This window comes from Poromitra crassiceps (genome assembly GCF_964638095.1).
Source record: "Poromitra crassiceps genome assembly, chromosome: 2".
In the NCBI taxonomy this organism is placed as follows: domain Eukaryota; kingdom Metazoa; phylum Chordata; class Actinopteri; order Beryciformes; family Melamphaidae; genus Poromitra; species Poromitra crassiceps.
The window spans coordinates 97469540-97490467 of NC_139624.1; the positions used below are offsets into that span (position 1 = coordinate 97469540).

At 45.6% G+C, this 20928-nt stretch overlaps 1 protein-coding gene across 4 annotated transcripts in view; it reads right to left on the minus strand.

Moving 5' to 3' along the window:
• The window catches only part of abi1a (abl-interactor 1a), a 134759-nt gene that overhangs the window by 92561 nt on the left and 21270 nt on the right, over positions 1-20928 (minus strand). For all 4 annotated transcript variants that reach the window (XM_083632138.1, XM_083632139.1, XM_083632137.1 and 1 more), the window contains exon 2: positions 10368-10535. In XM_083632138.1, the coding sequence (XP_083488264.1) occupies positions 10368-10535 (168 nt within the window). The remainder of the gene's footprint in view (positions 1-10367; positions 10536-20928) is intronic.

Genomic DNA, 20928 nt, shown 5'->3' on the forward strand with positions numbered 1-20928 from the left:
TATGAGTGGACATTAGAGTTCAGTACAAAGAAATTATAAAAAACAGTAGGTAAAAATAATTCTTGGTGCATACATTTGTACATAAAAACAGTAGTCTGATATACGTTTATATCGAAGATTGATAATATGTTTAGTTGCTTGAACAGAGATGGCTCAAAACGATTTGATGACGTAGCCAGTCTAAGAAATTTCTTTTGAATTAACAGGATTTTCTGAAGAGAATAAGGATATGTACTGGCCCAAACAATATTACAATATGATAAATAAGGATATATCAGACTATAATATAGTGACAGAAGACAGGAGCGATTTACCAGTGATGAAATCCTTCTGATAATGCCATAAGACTTCATAATTTTGTTACACACATAATCAATATGGTTTTTCCATGATACATTTTCATCAACTAAAACACCAAGAAATTTTGAAGAAGACACCTGTTTTATTTCAGTATTATTAATGAGAAGTTTTGAATTCTGCTTGGAATAACTTTTGTTTTTATTTCTGAAAATTATGAAATTTGACTTCTTGGCATTCAAGGAAAGCTTGTTTAACTGGAACCAACTTGAGGTGTATGTTAAAATTGTATTGGCCTCTCTGATCAAGGAATCAAAGTCCGAATGTGCGACAGCAATGTTGGTATCATCTGCAAATAAGATGGACAAAGCAGATTCGGACTTTAATGCAAAATCATTTATAAAGATTAGAAATAAGAGAGGCCCAAGGATTGAACCTTGGGGCACCCCATAATATAACTTGGTTCTATTGGAATTATGACCATTAATACAGACATATTGCTCCCTGTTTTCAAGGTAATCACCAAGCCATTTGAAGACAACATCATGAAATCCATAACGATGGAGTTTTGACAGTAGAATACTATGGTCCACTGTATCGAAAGCCTTCGATAAGTCCAAAAAAATACCAATTGCAAACATGTTATTATCCAAGGCTGCAGATATTTTATCAATAAGTTGCAAGAGAGCCATATAGGTTGAGTGGTTTTTACGAAATCCATATTGGTGTTTGTACAGAATGTTATTGTCGTTGAGGTGTTTCAACACTCTTGCATGAACCAGTTTCTCCAAAACCTTGGAAAAACAGGGTAGAACAGAAATAGGACGATAATTGTTAAAGACATCAGGATCACCTTCTTTAAAGAGTGGTAAGACCTTTGCTACTTTAAGGTCACTTGGGACCACACCAGTTTTTAAAGAGACAGCAAGGACATGAGTTAATGTCCTTGCTTAATCAGTCGCTCGCTGTTCAACGCTGATTGGCTGCCGTGTGAGAGTCAGTCAAGGATCACACTGGCTTGGAACAAACCGCTGGTTTATTGTGTGGCAACAAACCGCATTGACAGCTGATTGAGTGAAGTCTGTACTACCGGTATAGAGCTGGCGTTAGGAGCACGCTGATAGGCTTAGCTTGTAAACAACTACGGTGGCTCGTAGTGGACAAATATCATGACATTGCGTAACGTTATAGCCCCCAGATGTCCGTCAATTATTGTGCCTGTTGATGAGCGAGTTAAACAGAGCGACAGAGCGATTCCAAAGGGTTGAATCGAGCGACGGAGAGAAAAATAAACATCTCGGTGTGAACACAGCTTAACACACTAGGAAAAAAAGAGAAGAAAAATGTGTGTGTCCAAACTAATGACTGGTAATGTACTACTGAGAGGGGGGGGGCAGCAGAACACAAGCTGCTGCAGCCTCTGGGGCTAATGCTCATGTCATGTCCTGCTGCAGCCTCTGGGGCTAATGCTCATGTCATATCCTGCTGCAGCCTCTGGGGCTAATGCTCATGTCATGTCCTGCTGCAGCCTCTGGGGCTAATGCTCATGTCATGTCCTGCTGCAGCCTCTGGGGCTAATGCTCATGTCATATCTGTGAGCTGCAGCCTCTGGGGCTAATGCTCATGTCATATCCGTGAGCTGCAGCCTCTGGGGCTAATGCTCATGCCATATCTGTGAGCTGCAGCCTCTGGGGCTAATGCTCATGTCATATCTGTGAGCTGCAGCCTCTGGGGCTAATGCTCATGTCATATCTGTGAGCTGCAGCCTCTGGGGCTAATGCTCATGTCATATCTGTGAGCTGCAGCCTCTGGGGCTAATGCTCATGTCATATCTGTGAGCTGCAGCCTATGGGGCTAATGCTCATGTCATATCCGTGAGCTGCAGCCTCTGGGGCTAATGCTCATGTCATATCTGTGAGCTGCAGCCTCTGGGGCTAATGCTCATGTCATATCTGTGAGCTGCAGCCTCTGGGGCTAATGCTCATGTCATATCCGTGAGCTGCAGCCTCTGGGGCTAATGCTCATGTCATATCTGTGAGCTGCAGCCTCTGGGGCTAATGCTCATGTCATATCCGTGAGCTGCAGCCTCTGGGGCTAATGCTCATGTCATATCTGTGAGCTGCAGCCTCTGGGGCTAATGCTCATGTCATATCCTGCTGCAGCCTCTGGGGCTAATGCTCATGTCATATCTGTGAGCTGCAGCCTCTGGGGCTAATGCTCATGTCATATCCGTGAGCTGCAGCCTCTGGGGCTAATGCTCATGCCATATCTGTGAGCTGCAGCCTCTGGGGCTAATGCTCATGTCATATCTGTGAGCTGCAGCCTCTGGGGCTAATGCTCATGTCATATCTGTGAGCTGCAGCCTCTGGGGCTAATGCTCATGTCATATCCGTGAGCAGCCTCTGGGGCTAATGCTCATGTCATATCCGTGAGCAGAGGGGCGATCTGGGGCCAGCTTGATAATGATCCACCTCTGAACAGCACAGCAGAGCATCATAAAACACACCCGCAGCCTGGAAGCCCTTTCATTATGAACCCAGAGAGATACAGCAAACACATAAAGGAGCTCTCCTCTCTCGCATATCTGCAAAAACAACAAGACAGAGACAAAGGCCTTCTGAATGAACAGAACATTAGGCAGTAGGGCATATTTTCTAGTTTCAATGTGTTGCTGCCAACCACGGAGATACATCATTCAGAGTTTCCCAGCTGTCCGGAGGGGGAGACAAGTTATGCTGATTGGAGAAAGATGGAGTTGTGAGGAGAAATCACAGAGTAGGCTGCTGGATGATATTTCAATATTATATAATATTAATATATAATATTATTTCAATATCAGCTTTCAGTGAGATTATTTTGTAATATGGTGATGTTGGGATATCAAGATGCACAATTCTGCCGTGTGAACTGATGAGAACAATCACATTTGATTTAAACTCAGACAAAATTAAGTATGGTAGGAATATTATGTTAGAATTTCAGCTTAGTTTGAAATCACACCAAACATTACCATTCGGTTCAATATGATGAACATTCATTTGCTTATTTAACATGATTCTTCTTATGTGAGCCATATCGTCATATTAATAGCGGTGGGACAAAATCATTATGATCATGATATTGATTTCAACCATATCATCCAGCCCTAATTTGAAAGTTTTGCTCCAGATTGACTTTGGTTTTCTTCCCTTTCTTCAAACAAAAAGATGGAAACCCAACAGAGAGGGAACACAATTCTTTATTGCCCGTCAGTTGACCCAACATGACCCCGCCTAGGCTCTGGCAGTTGTCTCCACATCGCCATGGCTACAGAGAGTACACAGAGTACAGAGAGTACACAGAGAGTACACAGAGAGTACACAGAGTACAGAGAGTACACAGAGTACAGAGAGTACACAGAGAGTACACAGAGAGTACACAGAGTACAGAGAGTACACAGAGTACAGAGAGTACACAGAGTACAGAGAGTACACAGAGAGTACACAGAGTACAGAGAGTACAGAGAGTACAGAGAGTACACAGAGAGTACACAGAGTACAGAGAGTACACAGAGAGTACACAGAGAGTACACAGAGTACAGAGAGTACACAGAGTACAGAGAGTACACAGAGTACAGAGAGTACACAGAGTACAGAGAGTACACAGAGAGTACACAGAGAGTACACAGAGTACAGAGAGTACACAGAGTACAGAGAGTACACAGAGAGTACACAGAGAGTACACAGAGTACAGAGAGTGCACAGAGTACACAGAGTACAGAGAGTACACAGAGAGTACACAGAGAGTACACAGAGTACAGAGAGTACAGAGAGTACAGAGAGTACACAGAGAGTACACAGAGAGTACACAGAGTACAGAGAGTACACAGAGTACACAGAGTACACAGAGTACAGAGAGTACACAGAGTACAGAGAGTACACAGAGTACAGAGAGTACACAGAGTACACAGAGTACACAGAGTACAGAGAGTACACAGAGTACAGAGAGTACACAGAGTACAGAGAGTACACAGAGTACAGAGAGTACACAGGCCATGGCTACAGAGAGTACACAGAGTACAGAGAGTACACAGAGTACAGAGAGTACACAGAGTACAGAGAGTACACAGAGTACAGAGAGTACACAGGCCATGGCTACAGAGAGTACACTACACACTACACAGGCAAGGGCTTAAAGGCTGCCACTCAGAGTAAGGAATTCCCCATGTAGCAGACAAGAGAGCTGACCATGTACAGTAGCAGACAAGAGACTGGCAATAGAGCTGACCATGCAGACAGACAGTAGTGAAGTGGTGTGTGTACAATGTGCGGTAACGGTAAGCCTGACCTTTACAGTATGGCACCGACTTCCTTTGCTGATATTAAACACTGTGTCTGACTGTGTTTCGTACGCGTGTCTGAAGTGGCCCTGAGCATTGTCATGGATACTGACACGGGCAGTGGCGTCATTTTGACCTCGGTATCGGCTTAATTCCAACTGTCAGAATATTGACTCCAAATCTGAAGGAGTTTTTGGTCTATTTCTCCTGTGTGGCTCCCCGCTGACTGTCCCAGTGTTTCCTAGCTTATCATCATCCATCTTCCATTTTCTCATGCTTTCCCTCTGATTTTCTGGATCTCTCTCTCCCGCTCTCTCTTTCTCCCTCAAGTCTCACAAGTCCTCTTTCTCTCCACGAGTCTAAAAAAATCTGACCTTGAGCGTATCTTTTAAATATTTCAGGCATTCCCTGCAGCACAGCTCCATCAAAGAGAAACACAGATAGCGGACATGGGAAAGACAAAAACTGAAGGAAGTAGGATTGCACACACTTGTATAACCGATCAGTCTATTACCGCATGAGACAAGTTGTCAACAAGAAACCCAACGACCAGCCCTGACTTGTCACTGAGTGTACATGTTTGGATGTAAACCACAGTTCCAATCATGAGGACGCTGAATATCACAGGTTTGGCAAACGCCTCCCAGTTCTAACCTATGAGATGCCACATGGCTTTAGGCCTTTTGTTTGATTTGTCTGGGCAGTAGAAAACATTCTTACATTTTGGAAAGGAGCGCTGCTCATCACCAAGCCAAATTGAGGAAGAAGCAGGGCTAAAGAGACAACAAACATGGCGGAGGAGAGGCTCCAGATTTGAATTATTAATTGTATTATCTTGTTGCGTTGATGTTAGCTTGCTATTTACCTTATATGCTACCTAGCTAACGTTAGCTAACTGTCAGAGTCCACTCTGTGCGCTGTGTGTCTGTGCCTGTTGGAAGTGCTCTGGGCATTCAATCCAAAGCGCTCCGCTATGGAAGAAATGCTGTCTGTGGACTGGACACGGCCCCTAAGGCTACACAATTGTGTATATTACTGTACATCAAGATTTTCCAGTTTCCACAAGTGATAATCATTGAATAACTAATACACAACTTTGACACGTATCATTTTATGTGGAACATCCAGTGTCATAGAACATTGTAGGGATGGACCTGAATATTCAACTATGTGGATATTAAATGTAGGCACTTGGTTAGTTAGAACCAGTGGGGCTGGTCAGAGGTTAGTTAGAACCTGGGGAAGTCAGTAGCAGTGGGGCTGGTCAGACTAACCTGGGGAAGTCAGTAGCAGTGGGGCTGGTCAGACTAACCTGGGGAAGTCAGTAGCAGTGGGGCTGGTCAGAGTAACCTGGGGAAGTCAGTAGCAGTGGGGCTGGTCAGACTAACCTGGGGAAGTCAGTAGCAGTGGGGCTGGTCAGACTAACCTGGGGAAGTCAGTAGCAGTGGGGCTGGTCAGAGTAACCTGGGGAAGTCAGTAGCAGTGGGGCTGGTCAGACTAACCTGGGGAAGTCAGTAGCAGTGGGGCTGGTCAGACTAACCTGGGGAAGTCAGTAGCAGTGGGGCTGGTCAGACTAACCTGGGGAAGTCAGTAGCAGTGGGGCTGGTCAGAACCTGGGGAAGTCAGTAGCAGTGGGGCTGGTCAGAACCTGGGGAAGTCAGTAGCAGTGGGGCTGGTCAGAACCTGGGGAAGTCAGTAGCAGTGGGGCTGGTCAGACTAACCTGGGGAAGTCAGTAGCAGTGGGGCTGGTCAGTTAGTTAGAACCTGGGGAAGTCAGTAGCAGTGGGGCTGGTCAGTTAGTTAGAACCTGGGGAAGTCAGTAGCAGTGGGGCTGGTCAGTTAGTTAGAACCTGGGGAAGTCAGTAGCAGTGGGGCTGGTCAGACTAACCAGGGGAAGTCAGTAGCAGTGGGGCTGGTCAGAACCTGGGGAAGTCAGTAGCAGTGGGGCTGGTCAGAACCTGGGGAAGTCAGTAGCAGTGGGGCTGGTCAGAACCTGGGGAAGTCAGTAGCAGTGGGGCTGGTCACAGTGGTCAGAACGAGTGGAGTTCGAGGAAATGTTTTGGCAGAGAGGAACACCATGACCTGAGTGTAGCTTTGCCCCCCCAGCCAATTATACCACTGTTTCTAAATACGGTAACTGTCTGCCTAGTGCCTTCCCAGAAGAGGTTGACATTGTCAATGTAGGCGACACTGTGGGCAGCACCGGCCATGAAAGCCAGGTGGATATTTGCTGTTGATTAATCCCGAATATCCAGAGCCCAAAAATGGCATTTGACTAGAAAATAGTCAAGATGGTAGTATAACGAGCGCAAATTCGCAATAGCTGTGAACACATGGGTGAAAGTAGGCCGGTGGGGAGGGGTACGGACGGAGTACCATTAAAAGACTTGTTGCCTGTACGCAGTACCGGGAAGAGGGGACAGAGTGACGTGTCAATCAAAACCCACAGAAGCCCTAATGATCGCATTTCCAACAAGGAAACGCATCTGCTGACGTTATGTCGTTAGGTCAATCAACATAAACAACAGTAGTCTCTCTCATAAATTGCTTCTAAATTGTTCCAGTGAAGGTGTTTTAGACCAGTGTGTTTTTAATCCATACTGTAACAGCACTAAGCGCGCAGCCTCTTAGGACGTCAGTGTTGCTGCTGCTGCTGGCTGTCTGTCAAAATAATTGTTGTTGTTTTTTGTCAAAATAGTATCACCTGCTGGCTGCTGTGTATCTGTGGGGTGCGTTTGATTTATTGTCCCTGTACGTTTTGCGACCAAACACTCATACTTTATTGATATAAGTTGCACCGGGCAGCGGGCAAGGACGAATAAGGACGAGTCCACCAATTCCAAACATGTTTGTAATTTTGTTCACTTGTCATAGCTCATTTCAGAACAAAAGGAGGGGAAGACATCAGAGTGACAGACACTGATTAAAGCATAATCAGAATGCAAAGAACAATTCTTTAAAATGTTTATGAGGAAGGAGAGATACAGAAACTGAGAATACAGTTAGAACAACAAGAAATGCAGTAAATCTCCTCTTCATCAGCTCTGTGGGACCACCATGCAGAGTTGCAGACAGTGTGATCCACTGCCTTATGTGAAGACTTGGCTGGGCAAAGGAAGAAGATCAGCCCACTCAACAAGTGGTGTGGCTCCCCATTACACAGAAGACAAGGAGAACTTCAGCCATCTGTGGAAAATGTGGAAAAGTGCGGCGTGTGTACCACTACCCACTTTCCCAGGGACCTAGATCCAGCTAGTAGCTTACAACCAGCTAGTGATGACAAGAATTCAGACTCTTCTGAACCTAAGACTGAAGACAGCGATGAATAATGGGTGGAAACTAGTGAACCTCAGTCAGGTTTAGACTCAGAGAGAAACAGTGAAGTTCTTTCTTGGGAAGAAACACTTGAGTTGCACAGTTTGTGGTAAAAGTTCTGGTCAAAAAGGAGACTTGAACAGACATGATTTCCACACAGGTCAGAAACTATTTCATTGATCAGTCTGTGGTAAAGATTTTGGTCGTAAAGCACACTTGAAGAGGCACATGATAGTTCACACAGGAGAGAAACAATTTAATTGCTCAGTCTGTGGTAAATGTTTTGGTCAAAAAGGAGAGATGAAGTCACACATGATAGTCCACACAGGAGAGAAACAATGTAATTGTTCAGTCTGTGATAAATGTTTTGGTCATGAGACAAACTTGAAGGAACACATGATAGTTCACACAGGTGAGAAACAATTTAATTGTTCAGTCTGTTTTTAAGTGTGTTGTTGTAATGTTCTTGTAGTGTAAAACAAAACAAATTGTTATGTTTGGATGCTGTTATGTTTTGTAAAGTTAATTAAGTTATTTAAATAAATAATTGACTATATAGATTGTCGAGTGTTTCTCATTTCTACACCATACAGGCATTAAAAAAATTGATTGTGTGTGTTCAGGGATGCATGAAGCTGGGGGCGGGAGGAGAACAATATGAAGCGATGAAGGTTGGGGTAGTATAGTACCTGCAAGAAATTCAATCCACTTTCACCCCTGCAACCGACCACATATGCGAATTTCAGAAATGCGAGAAGGCAGGGGCAGCCCACCTTATTCTGCCTCTGCCTCCCTGCATTCAAATGCCCCCCCACACCCCCTTTTTAGCCAATTGCATGAACACAAACACAGAGGGCCCTATCTTCCCAAAAGCGGTAATTTAGCGTTTCCGCTCGTTTAACGCCGTGCGCAATGCAAATTGGGGGCGGGCACAAGCGCATGTCTGTTATAATTGTACTGGGCATAGGCGTGCCACATGCCAAAGCAGGCGTTTCAGAGCTAAAATGTGGGGATAGATGGCCTTATCCTATCATCAGCAGCGTGCAAATTACTTTGCGCTAAGAGCTTTGAAAAGCACCTCTTAGCTGCACTGCAGGCGCTAAAACACTCGCTGCGCTTGATCGCACCATAATCTCAGCCCTGCGCAGCGCAGAAACGTCATTACGCACGGACGTGCCACCCCAGTACATCAAATTCTGCTGCTACAATTGGGTAACCAGCAGATTATCTGGTGAGGCAATCAACTATAATTTACTGAGAAACTTGTATCACATCGCAAGGAGGGGTTATGAATTGAGAAAACTTATACATTGTAGCCTACTTGCAATAGGCTATTCACCTACTGCTATCCCATAACCCGGAGGGTCGTTGGCACCACAGCCGATCTGTCACAAGCTCTCTCCATCTCTCTCTGTCCTCGGCATTGAGTGACTCCACTCTATTACGCATGGAGAGAATTACAGCATATTGCATGCCTCGCACAAACAGCGATCGCGAGACGGGAATCTGATTGGTTTTGATTGACGTAATGCCCAGCCTTGCCTGGCCACGCCTGTGAATAATTCTGGTACTTAAGACCGTCCAAATTCCGTTTGCGCAGGCATTTTGGGGGCGCAGATGATTTGGGCACGGTTCTAATTTGCGCCTGTGACACGTGCCGTGAACGTTTCCGCATCCCCGGCGAGAATTGCATCCCCACCATATTTCGGGGCTGTTTTAACTTAGAAATCAGGGCGGTCACGTCTACCCAGACAATTATATCACTTTTAAACTGTTACATTTCTGTATAAATCATTACAATATGCTCCCGTGAGGTGAGGATGCTGATGGGCGGGGGTGCAAAACTCGGCATAACAAGGCAGACCGGTATCTTCCCTACCTTAAGGCACGCGCAAACAGGTGCGCAATCGTAAATAGGGGATATCGCTTGTACGAAGATAGGGCCCACACACTTTTACACACACACTTGACCTCCATGCCAAATTTCAGCCTCCTAGAGTGAAACCTGTGGCCACCAAAGGGTGGTGAACTTTTTGTGGACCGACCGACCGACTGACAGAGCGACTCAAAATATCTAGCAAAACAATTGTGCAGCCTGAATGTGTGTTAGACAGTCAGACTAGTATTAAGCTCAACGGTTTTACAATGTGTGTGTGTGTGTGTGTGTGTGTGTGTGTGTGTGTGTGTGTGTGTGTGTGTGTGTGTGTGTCTGGATAGGACAAGAGCATACAAGACACTCAGACAGACCAGCAGTCATTCAGTCAAACACACAGCCAGTCAGCCACTCTGCCAGACTGATAAACCAATAAAGGAAGCATAGTGAGTACAGAAGCCCTTGCAGTGAGCCTCCAAATAGAAGTGTCTGTGTGAGAGCGAGACGAGAAGCGAGAGATGTGGGGAGCCATTCTGGACAGCTGGAAGGTCTGCGATCACTGACCTGGGAGATGTGGTTGATGGAGGACTCCATGCGCCGCAGCTGCGAGGCCTGGATGTCCAGCAGCTGCAGCACATTGTTGGCTAAGGCATTGATCTGGTAGGCCACGCTGGCCAGGGACTGGGTGGTGTAGGCTTTGGTCTCCTCCAGAGCTTTCCTCTTGTCCTGGGCCTGGGCACAGAGGAGGGACAGGGGAAAAGGAGAGAGGAATCCAGTTAGCATTACTGTGTCATCATCATCACAGAACTTCATCCATCCATCTTCTAGCTGCTTATACAGGTGGAGGTCATGGGGAAAGCAGGAAGTCTTTCCCCACCAACTCTCATTCCCTACATACCGTTTTCTCTATAGCGGACTTTCAGATGATGTAACACACCTTCCAGTGGCCATATTGGAGGACCAGACAACTCCGACTGTGAACAGCTGACACTTCTAAACATAAGGTGTAGTCATCTCGCAAACTATTGCCATTTTTTGATCGATTTATTGAGATAATGTCAGGTCATTAGCTAGCTAATGCGTTCAGCTAACATCTGTGTTGTGTTGTATCTAGAAGCTCGTGTCAGTAGTGGCTAGTGGTTGCTTTGCCCCTGGTCTCGCGTGAGCTGCGCAAGAACCAAGATGGCAGAACCAAGATGGCAGAACCAAGATGGCAGAACCAAGATGGCAGTGGCCAAAACGCCAAACTGGAGGCTTCAAAACAGGAGTCCACAAACCAATGGGTGCCATGACACACTCACTCCATCAATCTCTTGAGTCTTTATACAGTCTAAGGTTTTAACAATGGGTGAGTCCTGTAACCTCACAATGTCACACATTGTAAACACATCTACCAGTAACGCATGAACATTTTCACCTCCACATTGCCTTCAAGTGACGATACACTGATACACATGAAGATATAACAACAGCAAATCTGCCAAACTGGACAAAGGGGGGTAATGACACGTTCTTCAGAGCCACCTCACATCAAACGAGCTGACGCAGAACAGACAGAGCGAGTCGAGCGCCGAACTGAGCCGTCACGTTTGATCTCTGCAGGCCAATCCCCACACAGCTCCCCCATAAAGCTGAGTCCAAAGAGCATTGCCTGGAGGAGAGACACTGAGCTTTGATAACAGGCTGCTGCGGCAGGGGGCGGGTGGAGGTGGCAATAGAGGATGAGTGGGGGAAGGGGGATGTAGTGTGGTGGGGGGTGTGGGGGGGGGGAGCTCCTGGTTAACAGTTAAAGCCAAGAGAGCCAAAATCAACAACCACAAAGATGAAAAAATCAATAGAGAAACGAGGAAATGAGAGTGAAAAGAGATATGAGCGATATGAAAGAGGAGGAGCTGGGTTGAGAAAGTGAAAACAAGCATGTGTGCTATGCTATGCTACGCTGTGCATCTCATCACAGATTCCCCCATGGCGGCACAGAGCTAATCCACCAGCAATCCGGATGTCTCAAAGCCTGTGACCTGCGGAGCCGCGGTGCTGGATAGCATGGGCTGAGTGCAGAGGTGGTGCTGGATAGCATGGGCTGAGTGCAGAGGTGGTGCTGGATAGCATGGGCTGAGTGCAGAGGTGGTGCTGGATAGCATGGGATGAGTGCAGAGGTGGTGCTGGATAGCATGGGCTGAGTGCAGAGGTGGTGCTGGATAGCATGGGCTGAGTGCAGAGGTGGTGCTGGATAGCATGGGCTGAGTGCAGAGGTGGTGCTGGATAGCATGGGCTGAGTGCAGAGGTGGTGCTGGATAGCATGGGCTGAGTGCAGAGGTGGTGCTGGATAGCATGGGCTGAGTGCAGAGGTGGTGCTGGATAGCATGGGCTGAGTGCAGAGGTGGTGCTGGATAGCATAGGCTGAGTGCAGAGGGGACGGGAGTTAGCAGCGTTTCTGTTAGCGGGGATGGGAGCGGCAGATGTGTTGTGCGATAACGGCCTCAGGAAGGAGGAGAGATTCCTCCAGAGGGCTCAGAGCAAAAGGCCATCTGTTGAGAGCACACATTCATGTGCACACACAAAGTAACGGCAACATGCACCGTGGTAGACAGAATCACAGCTCCACAATTCATCAATAAAATATCAATATCATGTAATCATGCACACCACAGCAATTTCAAAGTTGCAAGAAGCTGCATTTTTTTCCAATATTTCAGACCAAACAACATGACCTACATATTAAGCAACAGCAAATAGCTTTCATTTCATAAGAACGGAGCAAATTTAAAGAATTAGCACTTTACTTTGTCTCTGCACATTTAGGATCTTACAAATAAATGATGCAGACAGAAGTGCTGTCCAAATATACTACAACTCGTTTTGCAGTGAAAACATTCAGAAAATGATGCAGCTGTCGTGTGCACAAACAAACACCACTACTGATGCTGCAAGTCAACACATGTGGCAGACAGAATGTGTGAGCTTGGTAATTATGATGCTTAACGCTCATGTGTAAACAGAGATTCATTTACATACTGCATTTCTTTATCACTCACTCACTCACACACACACACACACACACACACACACACACACACACACACACACACACACACACACACACACACACACACACACATTCATAGTCCAAGCTTATCTAGACTCTGGAGTATTATGTGAAAATTGCTAAAAGTCTGTGTTCTTCTGTTGCTGAATTGGAATCCAGTCCACTTTCATACTATTGCAGTTTAAACTTCCTTTTACTCAGAATGTGAAAGCTCAAAACCAACATGGCTTCATATAAGCGGAAAAGCTTCTGATTTAGAGCACAATGAACAAATATTTTGTCTTGCAGCACCTGTGTGTGACCCAAGATGATAAGCCTGCGCTCGCTAGTGTGTCAAGTGTCAAGTTTCAAAACCACGACTTAAAATGAGTATATTGTTGCCAGTCATCCCCTCTACTAAAACACTGACTTCCTGTTTCCCCTCTCTCTCGTGACACTACGCTTTCAAGTTGGACTCAGTTGTCAAAACTCTGATCTATTGAACAGAGAGAGTGAGAGAACTTTCCTCTCTTTTCCTTCTTCTCCATATATAACATTGCTCTTTCACATCCAAAGCTCACTCTGGTGCCACTAGTCACACAGCAACAACCCCATGTTCACATCAACAGAGGAACAAATCAACTGACTCATAGGTGACTCAAAAGATCCTAACTCGAATGAGGGATTTGGGGTTTGCGCAGATTAGAAAGAAGTTGAGAAAATGGTTTTTCTGGGTAAAGAGATCCCAGCTCCGCGCTCGGTGCTGGAGCTGTGTGAGGCGAGGTCAGCAGTGCTCTGTGCTGGAGCTGTGTGAGGCGAGGTCAGCAGTGCTCGGTGCTGGAGCTGTGTGAGGCGAGGTCAGCAGTGCTCTGTGCTGGAGCTGTGTGAGGCGAGGTCAGCAGTGCTCTGTGCTGGAGCTGAGTGAGGCGAGGTCAGCAGTGCTCTGTGCTGGAGCTGTGTGAGGCGAGGTCAGCAGTGCTCTGTGCTGGAGCTGTGTGAAGCGAGGTCAGCAGTGCTCTGTGCTGGAGCTGTGTGAGGTGAGGTCAGCAGTGGGCGTTGGGAAGACAGATGTGAAGATTGCATTGCCAGGCCAGCACCGACATCTTAAAGCCCCCTGCTCCAGTTACACTTACACGCCCCCCGTCCCTTCACTTGTTCATGCAGCAGAAGCCAGCATCCAAACTATCCTCAAACTAGATGATTGTTGGAGCTCGAGTAGGCAATCCATCTTCAGAAATAGCTTGACGAAACTAAGATACTCAAGAGGAGGAGCCAGAGCAAACAACAGTGGTTTATTCGTAGGACATAGCAAATGAAAGAACGTATTGGCTTTCCCGCTAGAAGGGTAAACACTGGTAGAGCTGAGTGTGCTCTGCCAGAGCAAGAGGTACAGAGGAGAGAGGTGAGTTGGTAAGCTCCTGGGGCACTTCATCTCATATTTCTCAGCTGAGTAATGACAGAGTGAAAGAGATGGCAGAATATACAAGCAGCAGGAGCCGACAGGCTGTCAGCACCTCAGTGGTCTGTGCACTCCTCAACTTTTAGCTGGGCGAAATAGATGTCAATCAAAATATGATTACAGCCAAAATATTGGGGAAATGGAAAAATGTCTACAAGTCAAAAGTCTGCCATCAGAAGACATGAAAACTCTGAAATAACCCAACTGTAACTTTTTGAATGACTGGTAGTGCATGTTTATGCTTTCCAAGTACTCCAAAAGGCAAACATATATTTGTTTACATGATTAACGACATGTATAATAGGCAACAGGCCTGCAAATCTGGGACAGAGAAGGGAGTGGCAGTCACAAGCATGGGTATGGTTTTCCCGGCAAGTGTGAGCTTAGTAAAGGAGGCTACCAAGCACTGACGTGGATCAATGCTTCCACTGCACCGCTTCACTCATCCAGTCTGGCAAGAGAAGTGACACAACACACTCGCTGGCAGTGGAATCAAGCGTTCTCAAACTGGGGCGGGAGGAAGGAAAGGCCCAGACTTCCTCCCTCAGGACAGAAAGTGTTCTGGGGTCAGGGGTCAGGGGTCAGGGGAGGTGGAGTCTGCCTCCTACATCTCTCCTACACGTAGGAAATGGACAATGCAGATCAATGGACAATCCTATCTCTGTCTGACATGACAAACCAGAGGAGAGGGAACGCAGACAAATGCCTCAATCACAACTCTCTGGACCATCCATTTTAGTCTGGAGCACAACCAAAACAACCAAATCAAAAACCAAAACAGTCAAACAATCACACTGTGAATAGAAAGACATACTGTATACACCGTGTGTTGGTAATCGTGCAAATGATGTAGTAAATATATCTCCACGCTGGCTTGGGAACGCCTTGGGATCCCCCAGGCAGAGCTGGCTAATGTGGCCATGGAAAGGAAAGTTCTCTGTTGGAACTGCTACCTCTGCAACCCCATCCCAGATAAGCACATGATGATGACGACGATCATAATGATGATGACGGTCTTTTTGTAACTCTGAAGAACCAATGACTTCCGTTGTTTTGGAGAAGGTTGCTATGGCGATGTGCCGGGCGGCCACCTCCCTGTGTGTTATATGGACAAACGTCACCTGTTTCAACTGGCATGAGGCGGGAGTAGATATAAGATGACAGAATTTTCCTTTAACATGTCGTAAAAAGGGTTTCAACAATTGAGATAATGGAAAGCTTGAACAAACCACTAACACTGCTGCTGTTGGCTTAGCGCTGGATGTTAGAACAAGTTCGGACACTTTCAGAGTTTAAAAAAACCCAGGACAATACAGCAGCGCTACTGTGAAGTGCACCGCTGGGTTTATAGCTGACAACTAGCAGGTTTGTGTGTATGTGCTTCCACTTGTCCGGGGGGGAAATGCGCTCAGAAAACAACACCGTCCCAGGAATGTGTGGTATTCCACACCGTGTCATACATCTTGAAACTTTCAAGTGTTGCTGGAGAGTTCTGTCACACACACACTTTCACACACACACACTCTCACACACACACACACACACACCGCAAAGTCTGGAGGATGAGCGCACACGAAGAAAAGAATAAACATAACGTGGCTATATCAGGAGATCTATAATTCTATTCTTGTTTTCCCTCAAACTTGCCAGACTGGAAAAGGTTCCTCACAACAGAAATAGGACTTAACTGACATTCTGGAATACAAAACTACGTTCTTCTAACTTCAAAACACTGTAGTTAGGGGAGTTGGAGGGGAAATGACTGGTTAGATGTATATGTACAAGGAGAGGACAACCTTTAATTTGAGAACTCCGAAAGAAAAATTTGATGAAAATTGGGTCACTTATGTTACACGTTTTTGCATGAAGAAAGTACCTTCTATTGCAATTATGGACCTCCCTCTATAGTGGTTTTATTCATGTCTTCTTGGTGCAATCATTTTATGTTCAATAACTGTCAAAATGAACAAAAAGAGAATTTCAGAGAAGAAATAGAACTGAACTAACGTCCAGCTTGTCGTGTGACATCGAAGGCAACATTCTCCTGGAAAGCAAACGGCTAATGTGTGAAAGCACAGCGGAGATCATTTCATTGAGCAGTTAAAGCCAGCCTGCCCAGGTGAATGACTGCAAATCCGATTGGAAGGTGGTGGAGGAGCTCGCCGGGCACTTTGCTGCGTGCGATGTATCGACAGCCGCTCAGCGTCCACTGGATGATGGGCTGAGGTGAGGCAGCTGAGAGATGTTGTATTGACCTGGTCCTCTGAGATGAAGCTGCTGACTGGAGGGAGTAAGGCCAAGCCAATGGACGGGGGATTATAAGAAAAGACATGTCCAGCGTTTTCTAGGCTTGTAAGGATCTAACCAAACACGTTCCAAGCCATCGCCTGCCCATGTAGCTCCTTCTGCTACAGCCGACTCTCTGTGTTCTTTGATTTAGAGCTGATATTATATTAAGATTACATCTAGACATACTTTCTGGCTTACATCTGGTCAAAACTTTTGAATATTACCCTTGCAAAAATTCAGAACACATCAATCTATATATATATATATATCTATATATATATATATATACATATATATTGTATAATTTGATCATACGTCACCAAATAAAATGTGATTAGCCTGTGAGGTAATGCACTGTCATTAGCTTTCAATGTGCTGGAATACCAACATTATGTTTTAAATGGTATTAATGTCAAACAATTATCGATATAAGGTCTTTGTCGTAGTTTAAGAAATGATTTGTCTCCTTGATGTAAACTCTCAGCCGGGTACTAATGTGCAATCCAGGCACAATGTCTGCCTGGCTTGCTGCAGATTAGACTGGGATGATACAGAAGACGCAGAGCTCGAGGCCAGTTAAATATAGTAGATTAAAAGCCGAGGAACAAGAAACCAGCCCGCTGCTGCTGAAGGTATCGATCGTAAATCTGCTCTTGTTTTGAACAGTAGCGAGAGTCATCAAGCTTTTTGCCAGATGGAGGAGAGGACACTGTAACCACACCTGGAAATATGAACCCGTGAGAAACTGGACACCGGCCCGAGCCCCCCGGAGAGACAGACAGGATAGTGAAAGCCACGTCAAAGATACTTAAATACCATCTATCAAGATGAAGCATTACAAGCTCCGCCAATAGTATGAAATGGACCGGGGCTGAATCCGACTAGTCACTCCTAACTCATTTTCCTACCTTTTCCTTGACCTCACCGGAAGTAAAACATGCAGTGTTTGTTTTTTGGTTTTTTTGCCCCATGTAGGCTACATTATTAAAGCAACTATGAGCAAGATTTTCAATTGTTATTAAACAGTCTAAATGTAATATTGATGCCTCACATCTTACCTCTATTAGTAGATGAGACGAAAGCCGAGTGAATCGGCGAGTGCTGTCTTGATGATTATAGAGTCTGTGTGCGGGCCGGGCAGATCCGGAACTGAAACAAAACGGTTTACAGCCACTTCGACCATAACCACAAAATTACAAAATTACTTTCAAACACACTGTTAGAATATAACGAGAGATGTTCGCAAGAGTAAAGCCCCTTGAAGTAGCGAGTAAAGCTGTTTTGGGTCTGTTGCTACGGCCGTAAACCATTTCGCTCTGCCTAGCAACGGTTTACAGCTGCCGTAAACCGTTTCGCTCTGCCTAGCAACGGTTTACAGCTGCCGTAAACCGTTTTCGCAGACCCAAAACAAGGACGGCTTTCCTCGCTACTTCAAGGGGCTTTCTACTCTCGCGAACATCTCTCGTTATATTCTAACAGTTTGTTTGGAAGTAATTTTGTGGTTATGGCCAAACTGGCTGCCGTAAACCGTTTTGTTTCACTTCCGCATCTATCCGTGACGGAGAGAGACCATGAGAGACTCAAATCAACAAGATTCTCTCGCCGATTCACTCTGCTTTGGTCTCATCTGCTGTCACAGGTAAGATGTGAGGCATCACTATTCAATTTAGTTCAATAACAAGCGAGAATCTTGCTCGTAGTTGCTTTAAGCTTCTCTGGGGTCAATACGCCACTGGTGACCCAAACATTAATTTGTTAGCAAGTAGGAGGAGCTTAATGTAGCCTACGTGGGGGTGGGGGGGGGGGGGGGGGGGGGGGGGGTGCGGGGGGGGAGAAACACTGCGTGTTTTACTTCCGGCGAGGTCAAGGAAAAGTTAGGAAAAGGAGTTACTCTATTTGGATGGAGCCCGGGTATACCCTTCCGGCCCACCCAACTTGACTAAGAGATCATGATTCCGCTAAACTGAATGAATACCAGACATCTAAAAAAAAAACTGCCTGGTTAGCTAAATCTGGTTGTAACTAAGATATCTGCTGACTTCCCCCCCCCCCCCCCATGAACAGATTTAGCTACTACATCTATGAACTTCACATATCCACCTTATTTCTAGCGGCCATGATGCCTATGCGTTTTTCTTCCGGTGTGATCCTCCCAGCCTTGTTGCTGACAGCTTGACACCCGTCTGGGCGAACGGAGTAATCAGGTCCAGCTGGGCAAAAACCTCGTCGATAAATATCCCTTTAAGAGCGCAGTGCATTCATGGGTAATAACCTACTGTGGCCATTGGCCAATATTAGCCGCTAGTTAGTAGGGGTGGGGGAAAAAATCGATTCACCTAAGTATCGTGATTTTTAATGTCACGATTTTTTGAATCGATCTTTTATTCCAGAATCGATAATCGCCAAAAAAAAAAAAATTTTTTTTTTTTTTTGGGTGCTTGCAGTCTGGCCACTCACTGAACAGCAGGCCAGGCGCCGCCTACTCGTGTACTAGTGGTTTTATTACTTTATTAGTTAGTTTGAAGTAATAATTGCACTTCAGGGTTAAAGTGGGTGCATCTCATTGTAAAATTGGACTTCAAACGGCCCAAATCTGGCTTCAAACGGCCCAAATTGGGCTTCAAACGGCCCAAATTTCACGCGCGTCGGCCCATATCGGCCTGGCCTGCTTGGTATCTAATGCCCGGCCTGAATTATGATCCCAGTCCGCCCCTGTTTTTAACTATATCGCCCAGCCCTACTCATGATATATAATATACAGTCTCTAGTGTATGATTCAACTTTTCCCATGTTCTAATCTAGTGTAAAAAAGCAAACAAACTGAAAAAATAAAAGAAAAAAATAAACAAAAATCGCAATAAATCGTAATATCGAATCGCAATAATCGTAGAATCGCAATACTTAAGAATCGCAATATAAATCGAATCGGCACCCAAGAATCGTGATAGTATCGAATCGGGAGATAAGTGAATCGCCACAGCCCTACTACGGTAGTTAGTTATGGCAGTAAAACGCCACTGAATGACCAAATTGATATAACTTTTAACCATTTTGGGCAAAACCGTTTCCATACGGACCCACCAGTGTTAGTTGTTTATAACGTGGCTGGCTATATTTCTAACGTTCTATCTGCACACTGAAAATACTGGGAGGCGGGCCATAGCGCCTCTGTCGATGATTTGATTTGACAGTTCTGGGCACTGGCGTTGGCCAATCCTGGCGTGTTCCACCCCCAAATCGATTACGTTCTGGCGCAAAGCGAGTGGCTTCCAGGACGAACAGGCTCTCTGACTCGCGCGCCACTAACGTTATTTTAGAGCAGTGCAGTAAATATAATATTCCTGGAACGCGAGTTTAACGAAACAGTTACATGTCCTTTGCATTCTACATCAAATAAAGACATTACTGTTGTTTTATTTGGTATGTTACATACTTATTCAATGGACAAGTTATGTTCAATTCAGCCAGGGTACAAGGGAGTATAGGCGGCCATCTTTTCAAATCAAGTAGAATACCGTTTTAGGAAATGGCAAGCTGCAACAATAAGTCACGTTAAAGCGGAACTTGTACCCACAATTATTTGTACAGTGGGGCATTCAAAAATAAGGTGGATAGTTTTAGCTAATTGCTAGCTGCTAACGTTAGCCACCAATAAGATATGTTCCCAAATCTTGCCAGAGTGTGTTGCTGAGACAGAGACAGGTCTCAAACAAGGTTCATTTTCTCCTGATCTGTCGGTCTGAAAAATGCCATTTTAGTGTCAGAATGTTCTGAAGATGTGCGTCCTGGTGGCTCACCTGGTGGCACGCGTACGACGGAGGCCTCTCTCTCCCCACCTTTCCTGTGTCTGCCTACTGTTTTATATAAATAAAGGCAAAAATGCCCCCAAAAATAATCGAAAAAAATGTGCGGAAGATATGTGGCTTGTGAAAAATGGGGTCGTGAACTATGGGGCAAAATGATCAATCATCATTCATAATCTGTGCTCACATGCTTCCATTGACTCCAATAGACTCAGAGTCAGGAGCTGCTGCTCGTCTCCATTAGGGGCGTGGGGTGTGGCATGGTGAAACCCACGTGCCACAGATACACAAATTGACTGGCAGTTGGACCGTCTCGCTCTGATAAACAGTCTCTGGCGAAGTCAAAGACCAAGAGAAAAAAAAACATCAATCTGAACCAAAGACGACGTTAAACTTTCTTCAGTCCTGGAGCTGCAGTCTGGGCCCTTTCCAACTCAGTGGTACGATAAGTTGTTCATTTCTGCTCCTCCTGAGGCTGCGGGGCAGATGGAGGCTGACGGAAAGGCCATAAGGTCTACCCGACCTTGAAGAAGTGCCAGAGCGCAATTA